This window comes from Lipophrys pholis (assembly GCF_963383615.2).
Source record: "Lipophrys pholis genome assembly, chromosome: 19".
NCBI classification, from domain to species: Eukaryota; Metazoa; Chordata; class Actinopteri; order Blenniiformes; family Blenniidae; genus Lipophrys; species Lipophrys pholis.
This window is the reverse complement of record NC_137647.1, coordinates 12380426-12398873: the sequence shown is the minus strand read 5'-3', so window position 1 is coordinate 12398873 and position 18448 is coordinate 12380426. Positions and strand designations below refer to the sequence as shown.

At 41.3% G+C, this 18448-nt stretch overlaps 2 protein-coding genes across 3 annotated transcripts; one reads left to right on the top strand and one right to left on the bottom strand.

Moving 5' to 3' along the window:
• The first annotated feature begins 1997 nt into the window (after positions 1 to 1997).
• On the top strand, positions 1998 to 3401 carry LOC308124140 (ras-related protein Rap-1b-like). The gene has a single exon (XM_080486969.1). The coding sequence runs from the start codon at positions 2107 to 2109 to the stop codon at positions 2731 to 2733; it is 627 nt and encodes a 208-aa protein (XP_080343095.1). The 5' UTR covers positions 1998 to 2106; the 3' UTR covers positions 2734 to 3401.
• Positions 3402 to 6284: 2883 nt separating this feature from the next.
• Positions 6285 to 14983, bottom strand: LOC308124694 (phosphoribosyl pyrophosphate synthase-associated protein 1). Of its 2 annotated transcripts, XM_080487889.1 has the most exons (11): positions 14579 to 14983; positions 14410 to 14462; positions 14095 to 14161; positions 13690 to 13862; positions 13484 to 13599; positions 13313 to 13368; positions 12991 to 13136; positions 11936 to 11977; positions 8679 to 8749; positions 8065 to 8211; positions 6285 to 7975 (listed from the first exon to the last, which is right to left on the bottom strand). In XM_080487889.1, the coding sequence occupies exons 1-11, from the start codon at positions 14659 to 14661 to the stop codon at positions 7817 to 7819; spliced, it is 1113 nt and encodes a 370-aa protein (XP_080344015.1). In that variant the 5' UTR covers positions 14662 to 14983; the 3' UTR covers positions 6285 to 7816. The 2 variants fall into 2 exon arrangements, with proteins under 2 accessions (XP_080344015.1, XP_080344016.1); XM_080487890.1 differs by lacking the exon at positions 11936 to 11977.
• Positions 14984 to 18448: the final 3465 nt, after the last annotated feature.

Below are 18448 nucleotides of genomic sequence, written 5' to 3'. Positions count from 1 at the left end.
GATTGAGACGAATGCTTCAATTCCTTCTTGCAAATAACGTCCTCCATTATTTTCATTCACATAAAAGGTGCTGCGGCCGGTGAAATTGGTGACATGAAATTTGCCTTCAATATGTCTAATTAGCCAACATACAGGTTGGTGCCATTCCCCGACAATGAATGACGAAGTAATAAGGAGCAATTTTCTTCCCCATAAATCCCCTTTCAGCTCAGGTAATGGATTTGGTGGTCTCATAGCAACAAGTGACAAAGTCGTTGTACAGAGAGCATGTGACAGATTTGATCAGGATAATTGCAAAATTATGTTATGTCTTGCTTTCTGAATGCAGACTGAGGCTGTTTATGGACTCCGTGGCAACAAATCTTTTTTTTTTCTTTTCTTTTCAGCTGCTTGAAACGTATATGCTGGAACAAGCATGCATTGTATGTGTCCTATCAAAGGGTTGGGTTATGTGCAGTGTAACGAGTGTTAAAGAGTACAGCAAAACGTGACTGTGTCACAAAGAGCAAAAGTTCAGTGACGAAGACTCATCTGTTATTGTGCGGGGAACGTGACGAAAGGCTCCACCTGTAAGAGAAGGGATGTGAAACAAGGCGGCCACAAGGAAACATGTTTCTGCATGAGATTGAGTATCATATGGCAGGAAGAAATTCACCTTGCACAATGTGGTGACTTGTCTATTGTTCAAATGACCCGACCACACACAAAAATAACCATTTCAATTCTCAGCCTCACCTGTTAATTAAAAGAAAGTGTGTCTTTCATATCCAGATCACTGCAGTGTGCTTCAACGAAGCTTTCATTAATTTAGAAAAGTTTTTTCAAGGTTTTTTTTTTATTTTTTTTATTTTTATGTAAGCATAACTCGCACCAATAATTAGGCACCGAAAGTAAGAAATGAGGGCAAAACTATCAATGGCTTCATTAATAAAAAATATTTTAGGGCAGAATTCATTTGAAGTGTAATTGGAAAAAATGTAAATTACAAATGACTTTTTTTTTTCAGCTGCTTTGAATATTTAGGTCACGTGTTACGAATGTATTACTTTTGACATTTGCAGCCTATGTATAAAGACCTACCAGCTCATTCTTATAAAAAGAGTCCAAAGAGAGTTGTGTTTTGTTTTGTTTTTTGTCTGTGGATTTCAATAGCTTTTATCTGTTCATGAGAGAAGAATTATTGATTTTGGAGCTTTCTGGAGATTTCATGTCTATGAACCTATTTATAACCCGTTTGTTGTTCTTCTGACACAAAAAGAGTAAAAAAAAATAAGGGTCTTTAGCGCATGAGGACTTTTGCTCATGTTTTGAGACACCCTGGAACGGTCGCCAGTCCATCACATGGCAAACAGAGATACTGGAGGAAAACCCATAAATTCACAAAGACGATGCATATACCCACCAAGCTCAATCTGGACTCAAACCTGGGACCTTTGTGCTACAAGGCAAGCGTGTGAACCACTACATCACGGTGTTTCCTGCCACATATGCAATTTTCTATAATTTGCCATCACAAACGTGCAGAGAAGCAACCTAAAGAGTCATTAAATGTCAACATATGGCTTGGTGTGTGTGTGTGTGTGTGTGTGTGTGTGTGTGTGTGTGTGTGTGTGTGTGTGTGTGTGAGAGCGAGAGAGAGAGAGAGAGAGAGAGAGAGAGAGAGAGAGAGAGAGAGAGAGAGAGAGAGAGAGAGAGAGAGAGATGGACAGTGAACCTGTCATAAGCCAAAAAAGAAAGATGGTTTAACCACATTTTGTTCTTGATGAATATCTTTTGTTTGCAGTAGCAGTTGAACATGTTTTTGTGCCAACAAACAATGTGTGGAATCAACTCTGTCACCTTTCTTCTCACATACTCAGCCTGGTCTGCACATGTCTCCGATTGGCTGCAGTAAGTTGAAGAGGGAGATGCTTCCCTCCTCTGATTGGCTGTAAGCAGAAAGGGGGCAGGTAATGTGTGCAAATAAATACAGTCTGAAGCCTGGCTGCTATACACTCACATGCAACTCCTGTCCTACACACTGCCAGCTCCATCACGCTGTCATTTCCCCAGGAGGGATCCACAGCCGAAGACCAACAAAGACAGAAGAAGGACGAGAACAGCAGCATGTCTCTCGAGGTGAAGGAGAAGACAGAGGTGAGCTTAGTGTTTCTGGGAGCAGGAGGAGTGGGGAAGACAGCTCTCATCCAGCGTTTCCTCAAAGACACCTTTGAGCCAAAGCACCGGCGCACAGTGGAGGAGCTCCACAGAAAGGAGTACGAGGTGGGAGGTGTAAAAGTCACAATCAACATCATGGACACCAGTGGCAGCTACTCCTTCCCCGCCATGCGTAAACTCTCCATCCAGAACAGCGATGCCTTTGCCCTGGTCTACGCTGTGGATGACCCCGTGTCCCTGGAGGCGGTCAGGAGTCTGCGAGAGGAAATCCTGGAGGTCAAAGAGGACAAGTACACACCGATTGTGGTGATCGGGAACAAGATTGACCGTCAGGATGAGCGCCTGGTGTCCAGTGAGGACGTGCTGTCCACAGTGGAGCTTGACTGGAACCACAGCTTCGTGGAGTCCTCGGCCAAAGAGAACATCAACGTGCTGGAGGCGTTCAGGGAGCTGCTGCAGCAGGCCAACCTGCCCAGCCGACTCAGCCCGGCGCTGTTCCGGAGACGGGAGACTCTACCCAAAGAGAGCAACAAGAGACCTCCCATGAACAAAACCAACAGCTGCCTCATCTCATAGTGATGCAGAGCCGCACAAAAAGAGACTGAGAGACAAGCGTGCAGAAGAGACTGAGAGGTTACTCTGAGACTATGTGAAATGTGTTAAATGAATGCATAAGTCAACAGACTATTTCGTTATAGCAGCAGCTAGAGACACAAAGATGGTTAAAAAAAACAAAAAAAAACAACACATGTTTGTAATGAATGTAATGATTACCCTTAACACAGACATGAATGTGGCTGAACTTACTGCTTCTTACTACAAATGCTTCATATATGTGTGGAGCTCAGTTATCTCGCACATCCATTTGTATTTTGTAATAATTGTGTACAATTACTGTGAAGGAAAAAGGTTCATTTGAATGCAAAACAGCATATTTCTTTTTCTGCATTTGATGGTTTCATGAATCATGTATACAACTTAAGAAAACAACAAAGAAACTTGATATTTTGGGTCATCAATCATTGTGAATCTGAAGCGCCTGATTCACAAACTTCATTAGTCATTGTGAAACGACCACATAGTACATTTACAGATGTTTCCCTCTCTGCTAAATACACAGATTTTTATGGGACCATGTTTTGAGTATCTAAACTGTATTTTCTTGTAACTGTAAAGGTACAAAATTGAATAAGATGTTCTTCAGTAAATTTTTTTAAAATGAAATACAAATAAAAGATTTTTTCTATGATATAAACGTGATTTATTTGGAGTATGTTTTTTTTTTTGTTTTTTTTCTCTTGTACTGTTGACGTTTCTTGGTGAATACAACTAAAGTCACTGTACTTATGGATACTTCATAGTGTTATAAGAAGTTGCAGTAACCTTAACTTTAGTTATAGCTTCCACTGAGAAGCTTAGTAAAGACAAAACATTACAATAATCTGCCTTCCAGATCTCCATGGCATACCTGCAGTTGAGAAACGTCTCTTTGCCGGATGTAATCTAAATCTTACAATGGAGATTTTTATCTTGTCAGTGGAGTATAAGATTATTTATCACGCTGCATTATGGGGACACTTGCTCTTCTTGTTCTGGTAGAACCAGACGAGTTAGTTTTAAACAGTGGAAACAACCTGAACAATGTTTATTAATGTGCACTGAAGTGTCCCTTGGAAGCACCGTGTGAGTGGACGATCCAAGTATTAGGTTATGGGACTGATCGAAAAGCTACTGTATCGTGCGTTTGGTTGTATTGCCCCCTGGTGGTGAAACAGGTGAAGTACATGGCCCCATATGAGGAAAAACATTACACATTTCAATTCTTTAAGCTCTTCACAAGAACTTGGCACACCGATGAAGATTAAGTCTAACAGTTAACACATTGTCTTAAGAGTAGCAGACACAGCACGACACTGAGACCTGAGCTGAGATATCAACAATGCTGCCAGAGCTACCTCGCTGCTATCAAACTAGCCTCAAAAACATGCTGTCAGGGTGAGTTTGTAAAAACAGGCATGTTGCAACAGCTGCAGGAGAACATTTTTTGTCATTTCTCTGTATTTTGCACCAGAAAGTTTTATCAGAAATTGCCTTTATGTTGAGCTTGTAGTCATTTTGAATGAATGAATGAATGAATGAATGAATGAATGAATTTCGAACATGTATAAAAAAAGATGTACTTATTTGTACATACAAAAGAAAGAAAAAGTAAACAAAAATAAATAAATAAACATAGAGCCAATACATAAACATAGAGCCAATACATAAAAGAACACTGCACATTGTTCAAAAAAGGAGTGGGAAGAAGGACAAATCTTTTTTAATTTCCCATCTCTTATTACCTATTTTTTAGTTAGTGCACAGATATCCTTATAAGTATATAGTACAGCTTTATAAATATGTACCATATATATTTTCTGTAGTAATTGTTTAGTTTTGTGAAAACTACATTTTTATCATGTATATTCTGTGTCCCAACAAAGAAAAAGTTTAAAGTTTAAATCCAAAGGTTATTGTGGCACTATTTCACAGGTCCAGGCCCACTCAACATAAGCGTTTATCTTCTCTTCAGAACATAAGTTCCGGGGCTGTAAGTGGCCCCTGAACTTAACTTGTGAACTTGTGAGGCGAGGCTTTCATGGAGCCACGATGAACATTAATTCACCATGACCACTGTAGTTTTGGAGATTGTCTGACCCACTTGTCTATCCATCAGTTTGTCAAACTCACTCAAATTTGAGGGATGAAATGTTTGCTTGCAGCCTCAAATATGCCACATACTAACAGGTGCTGAGAAAGATTTGATCACTTGTGCGTTTCAGTTCACCTTCCAGGGGTCATGATGTTATGGCTGACAGCATATCGGGCTGCAATGTTTAATATGTTGTCAACATTTTAGTGAGCAGTCACACTGCCCATGACATTTTGTGACCGTTGAAAGGCCACGCATGTCTGAGAAAGAGACAAAAAGGTGTGCTTCCTCTTTCCAAATACACAGACAAGGTACATTGTTTCCCCAGAACGAGACGAGGAAGTGGCCTTTGATTATCAGCTCTCTGCTTCCTCTTTACGCTCCTGTTTAAACCGACAGCTGCGATCAGATGGGCCAGTGACACACAAACCTTTTCAGGACACGGACAGAGACGCAGAGGTTGATCTTCGTTTTTCTTTTTAAGCACAGGCCTTGTGTCAACTTTGTGTTCAGGCTGCAGGGACGTTTGGAAATCATTCTCTTCTGAACGACCCAACAAACGGTAATGCAATGTGGAGATCCAGTCAGGCGTGAGCAGTGAGGTAATATATCAGGTTACAGTGGGTGAACAGTTTCTAGATTTGTCTCTGCTCCTAGACTTGGTCCAAGCTCCTCAGTGATGCGCAGATACCTGAGAAGTTTCGAACAAGTTTAGGATCACTGGCAGCCACATCAGGTGTTGTGTGTGTAGGACGAGCTTAGGCCAGGTCAGGACTTCCTGAGTAGATGAGATGAGGAAATGTTAATCTCGTGCAGGAGGACAGTGATTTGCATAGAACAAATGTTGATCCATAGAAACAAACCCTCTGAAAAACAGTAAGCAACAACTGATGCAAACTTCACTGAAATTAAAACTACATTTAAAGTCTCAACTACAGAAATGTCAGTCATAATAATCTCTGACGGACTTGCTTTGTGTCCCGTCCTCTGCCCAGTGCCATGCCTGGCGAGTCGCTGATGACGGAGTGAACACTGCTCACTGAGGAAATGGCATCACAGGTTGTGGTGTCGAACGCTGCACTGGCCTCAGTGAGAAAACCACCTGGGTTCTTTTGGTGTACACAGGTTTCCTTCCACAGTCCAAAGCATGCCGTATAGGTTACTTGGAGACTCTGGAGCAAATGTGAGTGGGTGATTGTTTGTCCTGTGATGGACCTGCACTAGTCCTGTCAGCGGGGATTAACTCCTGATTCCTGTGCTGAATAAAGCAGACTAATCAATACATTTCTTCCACCCAGCTTCTCCACAATATTAGATTAAAACTAATTATCAGAAATTACACACCAAAGCATACTTTTTTTTTTGGTTTACCAGTCAAGTGCAATGTATCCAAACAGGAATGTCCATCAGTAAAAAAAAAAAAAACAAAGAATTTGAAGAATACGATCTTTATTGCAGTCTAAAACTAATAGATTTGACAGTAAAGTAGCACAAACTGCATGAACACCGAGCCTTTCACACATACTTTTCATCGTTTGGCAGAGCCGAAGCACAAAAAGAGGCAACCGTTTTATTCTCATACACGTTCACAAACGCAGAGAGCAAAGACGGAGGGGTAGCGGGAGAACGGTCAATACATCGAGGACATCATGAAATGCAACAATTTCAGCTAAAAGCGACAGTATTTATATCCTGCAGTGGTCCTATTTGACACCACTGTGTTCGTCTTCAGCGACCGAACCCGGCGTCTGTAAGCTGAACTAAACCAGTGGTGACAAAGCGCTAAGCTGTACAGTGCTGCAGTATGGAAGACATTCACATCCTTCTTGTCATTTTCATTAATGTGCAACATAAACAACTAACTGTGCATCGGCTTAGAAAGTATGCTTCCCTGAGCAGAAAGCTCAGTCAACCAAAAAAAACTCAGAGGGAACAAAAAGGTGCGAATGAATGGATCCTATCAGTTTCTATAGCAGGACACCAAAAACCATCTGGAGATCAATAACAACCCATTCTGCCTCCACGGCCTTTCTAATTTAGTAGAAGCAGTTTGGAAAACACCAAGCAGTCCCATTACACGCATCACACCTGAAAGCAGGGAGCAATGCTGGGATCTTCACCTCAAGCTGATTGCTTTTTAATTGGAAGTAAACTGGCTAAAACTTGGAGAAATCTCTTTTAGTTTTGTATTCGAACCAAGTGTAAAGTAACCATTTATACCATGTATATATATATTGTACAGTGAAGAGTCTCTTCAGCCTGCCTGCGAACTGAAACAACTGTACGTTAGTTATTTTAACGCCTGCCGTTCTATAAACGAGGATTCTCTAATTCAATGGTTTGTATTTATACGGGAGAAAATACAAGTATGTTATGATGTAAACAGCTGAACTCTACGGAGGATCGTATTAAGCAACAAAGTGAATGTTTAATAAATACAATACAAAACAAGCGTGTGTGCGGATTCTGAACTTCTTAATTTGACAATCCAGCAAAAAGGTGCAAAAAAACAAACATTTAAAAATGGAGTTTTTGGGGAAACTGACGTTTTTGAAGCAACACGGCCCTTCACATGCAAAAATAAAGAAATCACAGTGCCCGAGCAGCTCTGACCACAAGAGCCACCAAGAGTTTTGGGTAAAGCACGTTCCAAACTTTACAATATCTCTTCTTTTCGCAGATTAAGCTGTCATAAGTTTAGACGTACTACGGCACACTTTGTTCATTTCAGAATCGGAGCGGCAAGAGCTGAATACACTCAGCCTTGTTGTTTACCATCTCCACATAAGAACTATGTACTGACATCTTTTGTTCAAAGATAAATACCATTGTCATTTACTGATATTAGATTGCATTAAATTAATGGGGATACATAGAATCCTCGCAGCCACACCACGTAGAACGAGACATAGGAAACACATCGCGACAGCAGTCAGTCGCCGAGCTCGGGCGTCACTCGGACGCCGTCTAGTCGTCCACTGTGATGTTGCGGAACAGGTAAGCCATGGACTCTCCGTTGTGAATACGGCGAATGGCCTCAGCCAGGATCATGCTAACGTCCACAGTCTTGATCTTTGGACACTGGAGCTTCTGCACTTCGTGAGGCACCGTGTTCGTCACCACAACCTGAGAACCCCGACGGAGGACATGGAGGGGATTGGCGTCAAAGGAAAAAGATGCACGGCGACTATTTAAGCATATTTAGCGGTTCTCACCTCATCGATGGCCGATTCCTCGATGAGCCGGGGGGCGTCGGCAGAGAGTAAGCCGTGTGTGGCCATTATGTAAATCTTATAGGCTCCTCTCTCTTTCAGGATTTCTGCGGCTGCAACAAAGTCCCCGACATCATCTATAATGTCGTCCTGCAACAACAATGAAAATACAATGAGCGGCTCACGCGTCACTTCTCGTGTCACATGGTTTGATCCGATGAGTCAGCATGCATTAACACAGTGGTTTAATATTATGGGATGGATTTTCCCTGTCGGGTAGAAGACAAAAAAAAAAGCTTTTGTGCAAAACATACTTGTAACAACAATTCCAGACTAAATAAAAGACTATGTTATGGTTTTTATTGCCTAATCGTACAATATCACTTTCACATTGAGAAATCTCACACACACTTTTTTTTTTGGCTTGATTTTACTTCTTCCCCTAATAAAAAGTAAACAATGTCGGTATTATTTGGATTGCCGTTAATGTAAAAGGCAAAACAACATGAAGAAATATTCTAGTGTGGCTGAAAGTGAAAAATAAAGTGTTGTTCCTTCTCTAAGCTCGGTCTCCAATCCCTGAACAAACACTTAAAATGTCCTGATAATCATCTTACCACTATTATGGCAATTCTTCCACCCACGTCTCCAACTACAGTAATGGGAGGCTTCTCCTTGGCCATCATTACTGAAAAGAAAAACAGCCCTGGTTATCTGTGAGAACATGTCCGGGATGGTTATGCGTTCAGACATTGCACAGAATCCAAAACAAATCTCAGTAGATTGGGTAAAATGGGTTGAGAAATTTTTTGCAATTTAAGTAAAAGTTGCATTGGAAAATATAAAGTTTAGTTGACTGATGGAGGGAAAAAAAGAAAACAAAAAAAAAAAGAAAAAACTTGTAGAAAGGCTACAATAAATTTAAAAAGCAATCGAAAGCCAGTGATGCCATGAAGACTTCCCCCCCCATTGTACCCCTCCTACCCCGAAGAGATTGAACTGAAACGCCAAACATAGTACAGAGCATGCCATGCAAAGATCAAATGACCCAAGGGTTTTTCTGCCCAGGATACCCAATCAGAAGACAATGTAGAGCCGCCTGGACACACACACAACCTCGGGTCCAGGCTGTGGCGGGCATATGGCAGCAGTCTGCATATGAACCAGAAAAGCACCGGACGATCTTATTTCACACGGACGACAGTGGCAAGCACCGATGAGGGTTTCTTCATACACGCTTGCCAATGTTCTGGGATCAGTCCTCAGTCGAACATCAGTGCTGCCAGCAACTACTTTTGCATGCACACAATAATCAGAGTACATCTAACGGCCACGTTGGGAAGAGGAGTCGTTCAATTTGTCATACTGGAGCAGCTTCATCATGTATTGCAGCTGCCTGGACCTGCGGAACGTCCTGAATTAAAAGTTTCCAACCTGAAGCAACAAGTATGACCAATTATTTTGTGCCCGACTTAACAACTTGATCTCGTGAGAAAAATGCCACCCAACGACTCAATCTGCAGACCTCACGAAAAACACAGCATGACGGCCGTTTCTTTATGCGTCAAATTGTATCTTGACGCATTTCTTTAAAACTACAAGCGGGGGGGGGGGCTGCGTTCTGAACATCAGTGTGCATGTAAATGTAGTCACTCAGTAAGGGGCTTGAGGAAACGATCAACTGGTAAACAATCAGCCAGCCAAGCCGATTGTGAGGGGAAAGAAGCAGAGAGGAGGAGGAGCATGCCTTGCAGAACACTTTGCTGAATACCGTGAGTCCCACAGCATCAGAAAACCTGCAGTGTCATATTCACTTTTTATTACTATTAGCCATAAAACAAAACAAAAACAAAAAAAACAAAACAGCAAAAGCCATGTTGTTAGCAACGCATACATTTCTCAAGAATACATAGTTTTCACGGCCTGTGGACGGACTACACGGCGCTACCTGAAAGAATGTTTGGTCACGCTTGTTTGTCTTGAGAAATTAAATACACAAAGACTTAGTGAGCTTTAATAAGCTCTGGCTGTGCTCTGAGGCTAAAATACATTCATATAACTGTTAGTGCCGTCAAAATTAATGCCTTAATTGTGGCAATTAATTTATGTTTCAATCGTTAAGAAAAAGTTAAGCACTTAAGCGGCAGAATATCTCGTAACGATGGGGGAGGAAATATTTTTAGGCAGAAAGTTTCACTTTAAAAAGTTGCCGGACTGCTTGTTGGAGAAAGCGAATGTCATTTGCACACTTAGTAAAGCCGAATGTAACGACCACAGGAGTAATTCTGCACAGCAAAACGGCCGGTTGCCATGTTGGCTAACCAGTAAGCTCACCAAACTGCAGGTAAAATATTCATTTGTCCTCCCCCTCTTTTCCCCTCACCGTCTCCTGAATGTGTCATTTCTCTTTCTAGTGTGTCTGTGTCCACATGCGTTTCTTTTTGTGCGACTGGATATTACAGTATATTATTTCATCTTTGTTCATGTATGGTAATAAGTTAACAACTTTGTTTCTGGAAATATTCATTTAGTCCTGAACCCGCAGTCTGGGTTTGTGGATATAAGATTTATTTATTTTTTTGCTAAACTTGGACAGAAACAGTGTTCACCCAAAGCTGAAATAAAGTCATAAAAATGGTCTGTGAATGTACTTGTATGTAAATATACCTATACAATTTTATGATTTCCTATAAATATCCATTACTAGCTTCAGTCTTAATGCAATTACAGAAAATGGTGCGATTAACTCTTTTTATCTATTGACAGCACTAATAACTAAAACGGTTTAATTTCTTAATAAACACATTAAAGTCCAGGTTGTATCATTACAGCGGAATATCATGATTTTTTTTGGGTGGAAACATTAAGTGGTATTTTCTTGCGTTACCAAATTGGCCAATAGCGGAAAAAATGAAGCTATAATGCTGCAATATTTAGTTAAAATGCAAAAACTTAAAGAGTCTTCGAAGCAGTGCGACTTTGCCCTGGTGGCGTGTGACTGAGACGGTAGAGAGTAAGTAGGGAGGAGGGTGATAAAAGAGATGCAAAGTGGCTCTTAAAGTGCAGTTTCAACTTCATCTTCTATGACGCTTTATCCTTCAGTCACTGGTAAATAAATGCGGAAGCCCTTCAAGTCATAAAGTCTTTTGTTTTGTTTCCTTCGGCTGAGTGAGGTAACGTTAGTAAGATGTGAAGCTTGCATCGTGGTTCACTTGCACCGTTTGCCAGCAAATTGTAACCCAACGTTAAATATTCCTGCTGCTAAAACACAGTTCTGCTTCACCACTGCACCAACCATTTCCTTTGGAGCGTTGCTCTTTCTATTTACAAAACGTTTCAAAAAGCATGCGTGATTGTTCTGATGTCATGCAGACACGCCCAAATCAGCTTTTCGAGAGCGGGTTAAATATGGGTGCACCATGTGTTGATTGGCAAGATGAGTCCAGATATTTAACTGAAGAAATTTAACACACAAAAATGGATGGATTTTGGTTTGATTCATGGATTTTGAAATAAATTCAGAACACAACAAAAAAACAAAGAGAGGTTTGGCCATCTTGTAGAACTGGCTGTCTGGAATTGAAGAAAAGGTGCAGTCGACATGGAGGCTGTTAATTTTCAAGTCAGACATGCCATGCAAATTGTGTGGAGCACAGAGTAGCTGATTTATGTCAAAAAGGTTTTTCAAATGCATTAAAATGAAAAGCCGTAAATTATTATTTTTTTTCTTCTCACAGGCTGCCCCCTCCTGAATCCAGACGGTATTTTCACAAGATGCATCACAAACCCTTTTCATCTACACATGCACGAATTGAGGAACCATTTGAAGAGGAATCATTTCAGAATCAGATGGAAATTAATTTTACGGTCGTACTTGGAAGCTCTATGCCAGGGAACGGAGCTTGTTGTTTGCCTGCTATTGTCAACAAATAAACACCACGTTAACACAAATGCACAAATATTTGACATGACAAACACATGATGCCAAGACTTGGAAAATCCTCTCCCAGAAATCCGGGGAATTACACTGACAAGAATAAAATCTGGGACTTAAGATCTTTTGAGAATGGAGGATTTTTAAGTCAAGGTTTAGAGTCAAGACAGGCAAAAAAAAAAATTGAGTTTTATGTTTTACTGGTAGTTGTTTTTGTTCTTTTAAACTGAATAATGAGGTCAGCACTGAACGCAAATAAGGAGTCATTTGCCAATGACACACTCGTCTGTTAAGATTTTCAGACTTTTAAAATCGTCTTACCGGGATCCAACACTGAACATGTTGTAAAAGCTCAGTTAAAAATGATCAGTTAACATTTACAAAGAAATCCTAAACAACATGCGACGGAACGAGCGTCGGACTGCGCTTCAAGATTATTCAGGAGTCCACTCTGAAGGTTTCGGCTTCCTAGGGATGCGGCATGAACAGAAGTTGTGTATCTGTGGAGTCAAATCATGCAGTAACACAAAAATCTATTTCTCGGGGGTATGGTAGATGGCATGAGTGGAAAGAAACGGCAGAATCGTCAGCTCAGAAGGAGGTTAGCACAAATAAGAGCTGGATTAGTTTGTTGGCTGGAGTATCGGTCGTTTTCACAGCAAACATTTTAACATATTGCAGCAGGGAAAGCAGTGGTGACTCCGGGGGGGGGGGGGGGGGGGGGGGGTTGGCCGCTGTGCAGAAACGGAGCTTTCCCTGCTCTGATGGGTCAAACTGTCTGCTGTGAAAACCTCTGTTAATTTATGAACACAGTGAGTTGTTGAAATTTTACATTGGGAGGAATTGAACAGGTTAAATATGAAATTATGAGACTTGTCTGGCTAAATTTGGTCAAATGTTGTCTATGAACTCTCAATATTTGGAGCTATAAAACCGAGAATAAAAAAAAATAAATGAAAAAAAAAAAGCAATATTTCTTAACAATGAGTTCTTACAGGGTAGCTCCAGTCCCGTGTGTCCGGTGGTGTTGCGTACACAAGGTGGAGAGTGTCTTCCATCAGCCATGTCAGACTCTGAACACTGAGCCTCGCCGTGAATGACAGCCAGTCCCAGACGGAGCCTTTCCGCATAGGACTGAGCCCTAAAAACAAAAGGAAAAAGAAACAAATGGAGTCGGGAAAATGGTGGGAATACCTAAAATACAGATCCCCCCTCATGAGTGTTGAGTCAAATAGATGCCATTAAATGAACAAACTATTAATTACGTCACAAGAAATCTCCAAGAAAACAGAGGTGGAGTGTTTAATCGTAAAATACCTTTTGGCTGCAGCGGGCGACTTTGCCACAATGATTGCATTTCTATAATCAGGAATCTGTCGGGGTGAAGGGAAAAAGATGTCACTCTGCGTGTCAGGCTGATTAATGCACTTTGTTTACGTGGAGTTGCCCAAAAATTAACACATCAACCACCCAAAATGGCATCATCACCTCCTCCTGGATGTACTGTATCAAGAACGGGGAGGCGCGCAGGTTATCCACCGGAAAGCTGAAGAAGCCCTGGATCTCCTTCTGATGCAAGTCCATGGTGATGATGTGGGTTAATCCTTCAGAGCACAGAGCAGGCCAAACTTAAAACTTTAAAAATAAAAGACACCTCTGGCATTCTGCATTCAGAGATTGATTTTTGGGCATACCTGCTTTGGCCAACATTGAAGCGAGCAGCTTGCACACGATGGAGCCCCTCTTTCTCATCTTGCACTGCTTGCTGTAGGGGAAGTACGGAATGACTCCGATGATGTTCTTTGCACAAGACGTCTTGAGGGCGTAGGCCATAACAAGCAGCTCCATGATGGCCGTGTTGACATCTCTGGTTGTAGCAGAAAACAAAACAAGGAATCATGGATTTTAGAGAATAGAATGTACAGCAGCCAAAGGCGTCACAGTCTTGTTCAAAAGGTCTCTAACTGGCAGGAGCAGGTCACTTCCTGTCACTTTCAGCAGTCAGTCATGTATATCTTCTACTTATTTCAATTATTCACTTCTATAATGTCAATATATTTTGCTTCAGGAAACCATATTTCTGTTTCATTTGTACTCACCTAGGTATGGTCTGGATAATGAAGATCGTCTGTCCCCGAACAGATTCCTTTACGTCCACTCTAGTTTCTACACATGGAAAAACAAGATCGAGTGTATGGTTTTAAATTGGGAAAATTGATCGTAACTCGGAAGCATTTATATTATTTACTTGACTAACACGTGTAATGTATGTGTGACAGTGCTGTGCTTGCATGGATCGGCTCAAACTGAGGGACCACACACACACAAGAGGTCAAGACGTCACCGTGGATAGGCATTCATGACACATTATGTTTGGAAGAAAAAGACATTTCAATCCAGAGGATCCTGCCCACCTCTGTTAGACTCTTGAAACACTACAGATTTCCCCAATTCAACTCCCAGCCGCCTGAAAGAGAAAAGAACAATATTTTAACCACATGATAACCCCCAATTCAATCAGTCCTGAATCTCACGTGTAGGAAACTGCTGAATATCACAACCAGCAATGACTCAATCACTCACTCTGTTATCTTCTTGGCCAGTTCTGTGCATGCTGCGGAGGAATTTGCAGAAAACACGCGGTAACCACTTTTAGGAACGTTCATTCTAGACTCTTTTTAAGTTTATTTTAACGGATAGCGGAGGCTTGGTTAAACCGATCGCCGCGTTTACGGACGATTCTTCTCTCCCAGCGACGAGACTAGCAACCGAGCTAGCTAGCAGCTGCACACGAGCCTCGCGCCGCGAGCCGCTTTGTTCAAACTAACCATCTGCGTTCGGATAGAAACTTTCTTTAAATACACGCAAGGCGCAGAAAGTTGACTGTTTCCGCGAGTTTGAGGAATAACGGTGCAGTTCTCCGAAATGACTCGCCGGAGGTTGCCAGAAGACGGGAGCGTTGTTGCAGCCTGAAGTACCGGAGCCCGCAAGGTTCAAACCGAGCGGCTGCGCTTTTAGCAAGGCGTCACGAAAGCCCAAAACACGTGTGTCGACTTCAGACTTTACAGAAACCTGCATGGAATCTATTCATAGATGCAAAAACAAAACCTAAATATGTTTTAATAAAATATCCAGGAAGGAAAGGGAGAACTCATCTTTATTAAAGGTAAAAGTATTCATGTTACAATTTAAACAAACACATTTAGTTCAGGGGCCACACATTCTGATTTCATCTTGAATGGGCCTGACTAAAAACAATTCCATAATAACCTTTAAATTTAAACTCCACAGTTTTTGTTGTTGTTGTTGTTTTTGTTTTGGGCGGGGTCCTTTTCTTGTGGCACAGAGTATATGTGATATGAAAAATTGTCTATATGTTCACAAAACCAAACAAAAACTACAGAAAATGACTAAAATCTCAACATGAAGCTCATTTTAATGATAATGCTAGTTTGTAGTTTCACAATGAAGTCGGTATATTTCATGGCAGCAGCATCGATGCCTCATCTCATCTGTTGTAAAATTGCTTCCAGAAATAATCTATGTGATCTTTGAAATTTTTACAATTTGTTTGTTAGTTTGGCAGACAAGATTTGAGCCTCTTGCTCACAGGTCTTTTGTTTGTCACCCATATTATGCACAATTCACTTTCTAATGGTTTTCTAACTGTGATATGTGTCCCCATAGCCTGTGTACAAGGCCTCTGAAGTGAAGAAAGTCTATCATCACCCTCACTTGCCTGCTCTACCTTAAAGCTAATGTGTGCTCATATGGGCAATTAAGAGATTTTTCCTTCATGACATCAACATGGGATACAACCATTTCCTCTGGTAGGGCAGACAGGCTGTTTCTGTACCTTTAAATGCTAATGAGTTGTGTCATTAGCATTTAAAGGTACAGAAACAGCCTGTTCTCAGTGGAGCTCACTAGAGGGACTTTTAGAAATTCAGGACCAACGCTGGGTTTCAGGAAATACACTTTCAATACAATGTTGTTGGAACTCTGACTACTATGTAACATTGTTTGAAAACTGTTTAATATAGGACCTTTAAAGTCTTTTTCAAAGCATGACAGGTGTGAGGATCAGGAGGATCCACAACCTTTTCCCTCATTAACTTCTGAGAATTTATGTATATATCTAAATAGCTGGTAATCATTATATCTCATAATGTGACAAAGATTATGAAATTTGAAATTCAATTACCCAACTCACTTAGTGTGAGATGTGTGGTGTTTCGGGAGTCAAGGTCAAGGTAAGCTTTATTATCTCTAAGGGGCAGTTTGTGTTACAGCCAGCAGACATAGAGCTTTTGTGCAATGCATACACTGATAAGTAAGTAAGTAAGTAAGTAAATCGTATTTGTATAGCGCTTTTCAAAGACATAGAGTCACAAAGTGCTTCACAGTAAAAACAGATAAAAACAGATAAGAGAAAAAAAAAACATCTTAAAAACACAACAAATGCCGCGAGTCAGTGGCAGCGTGGGTCGATTGGACGAGAATGCTTTGGCACTTTTTAAAGATGTCTTCTGAGCCCAGGTAGCGCAGGTCGAGTGGGAGTTCATTCCAAAGTCGGGGCGCGGCAGCTTTGAATGATCGGTCTCCCCGAGTTTTAAAGCCGGTACGTGGAACCTTTAACAGGTTCTGCCCAGACGATCTCAAGCTCCGAGTCGAGCTGTAGGGCTTTATGAGGTCAGCAATGTAAGGAGGAGCTTGACCATGTAGGGCTCGAAAGGTTAGCACCAAGATTTTATATTGAACACGAGACTCAACAGGGAGCCAGTGAAGAGCTCTTAACACAGGGGTTATATGGTTCCTCCTGCAGTTTTGGCAGAGTTCAGTTGTAGGCTATTTTCACTTAACCACTGCTTCACTTGTGTGAGACAGTTGATTAAGGAGCTCAGTTTGTGGACCTCGGAGTCTTAAATGAACAATACAACTGAAGATCATCTGCAAATAGGTGGTAGGACACGTCTTGGATTATCTGACCGAGAGGAAGAACATACAACAAGAACAGGAGGGGCCCCAAAACAGAGCCTTGGGGCACACCGTACAGCAGATTGCCGGACTCTGACATTATATGGTTGACAGACACTCTGAAAGTTCTACCACTCAGGAGAACCATTGAAGCACTGGACCCGACATTCCAATCCGGTCGCATAACCCGTTTTTCAGGATCAGGTGGTCGACTGTGTCGAAGGCTGAGGAGAGGTCCAAAACATCTTTAACAGTTGTTGAGACACTTGCAAATTTGTACCACATATACGACCTGGTTATTTTTGATTAAAGGAGAAAGAGCAGAAGGATTCTTGCTGAAATCTACATTTCTTTCTGTCTCATTGATCCTGAGAAAGGTCTGCCGACTGCAGGTCGCAGTGTGGTTTAAACTGTGTGTGTGAGTGTGATGTATGCTGTCATTTCATCTTCTATATTAGTTCACTGTCTTCTGTTGTCCTGAACAACATGAAACAAACAGTACATTCTCTCTTTGTATCCTGAAAGACTGGTCTGTGATTTAATCATTTTGAACTCTTTTGTCAGTGAATGGCTAAGACACATTATGAGTTCAGATTGTTGTTTCTGTAGGCAAGCAGAATCTGCTGTGGCTGTCACATTCTGGTTTCCACCGTCCGGTTGTGGCACATGGTACATTTCACATGCAACATTAATAATTAACCTTTTTCCCGAATAATTAACAGAAATTGCTCAAATTTCATTCATTTTAAGAGCGTGTGGATATCAAAAGTGGGTATTACCCCAAGTATCCACTAGATGTCCTTACTTATTTAACATCCATCTGCTGTTGGGTTACACCTCTGAGTATATAGATCATTAGGATAAATTAAGCTCTTTGTTTCTGGAAATCGGTCCTCTGCGAGAGCATGTGGACATCAGTATTGACACATTTAAATTAATAGAATTTGTAATCCCTTTTAAATTTTCTCTTGCCCAAGAGATCATAGTTTGACCTAGAATAACCTGCACTAACCTGTCTTTTGTGTCATGACAACCATGCAAAATACCTGCAGAACCAGTTGACAAGTGATGGTGTTTGGAAAAGTACCACATCTACTCATTTGGTGTGATATTGGGGACATCGTATTGCCAAAAACATTAAATGTGTCCAGCACACATGTTTTTATTCCCAACAACTAGAGTTTTATTGGCCTCTAATCAAGGATCCTATCAATGTTTAACATGGGCTTGCTCATTGTACCGCTCAAGGAAGACAGTTATGGGCTCCTCGATCTTAACCTATGTCATTTTATCTGAGGTGTTTTCCCTGCACTCATGTTTGCTCCCCTTTGACACCTGACGCTCACATTCCAGGTAATAGGCCATGTTCACCCACCCAGCTCACCTTTAAGCTGAAAGAACGATATACCCAAGTTTTCTAAAGCTGACAGCTCAAGTGAGATAAGCCTTCCTACCAATAACGCCTCCCTCGCCAAA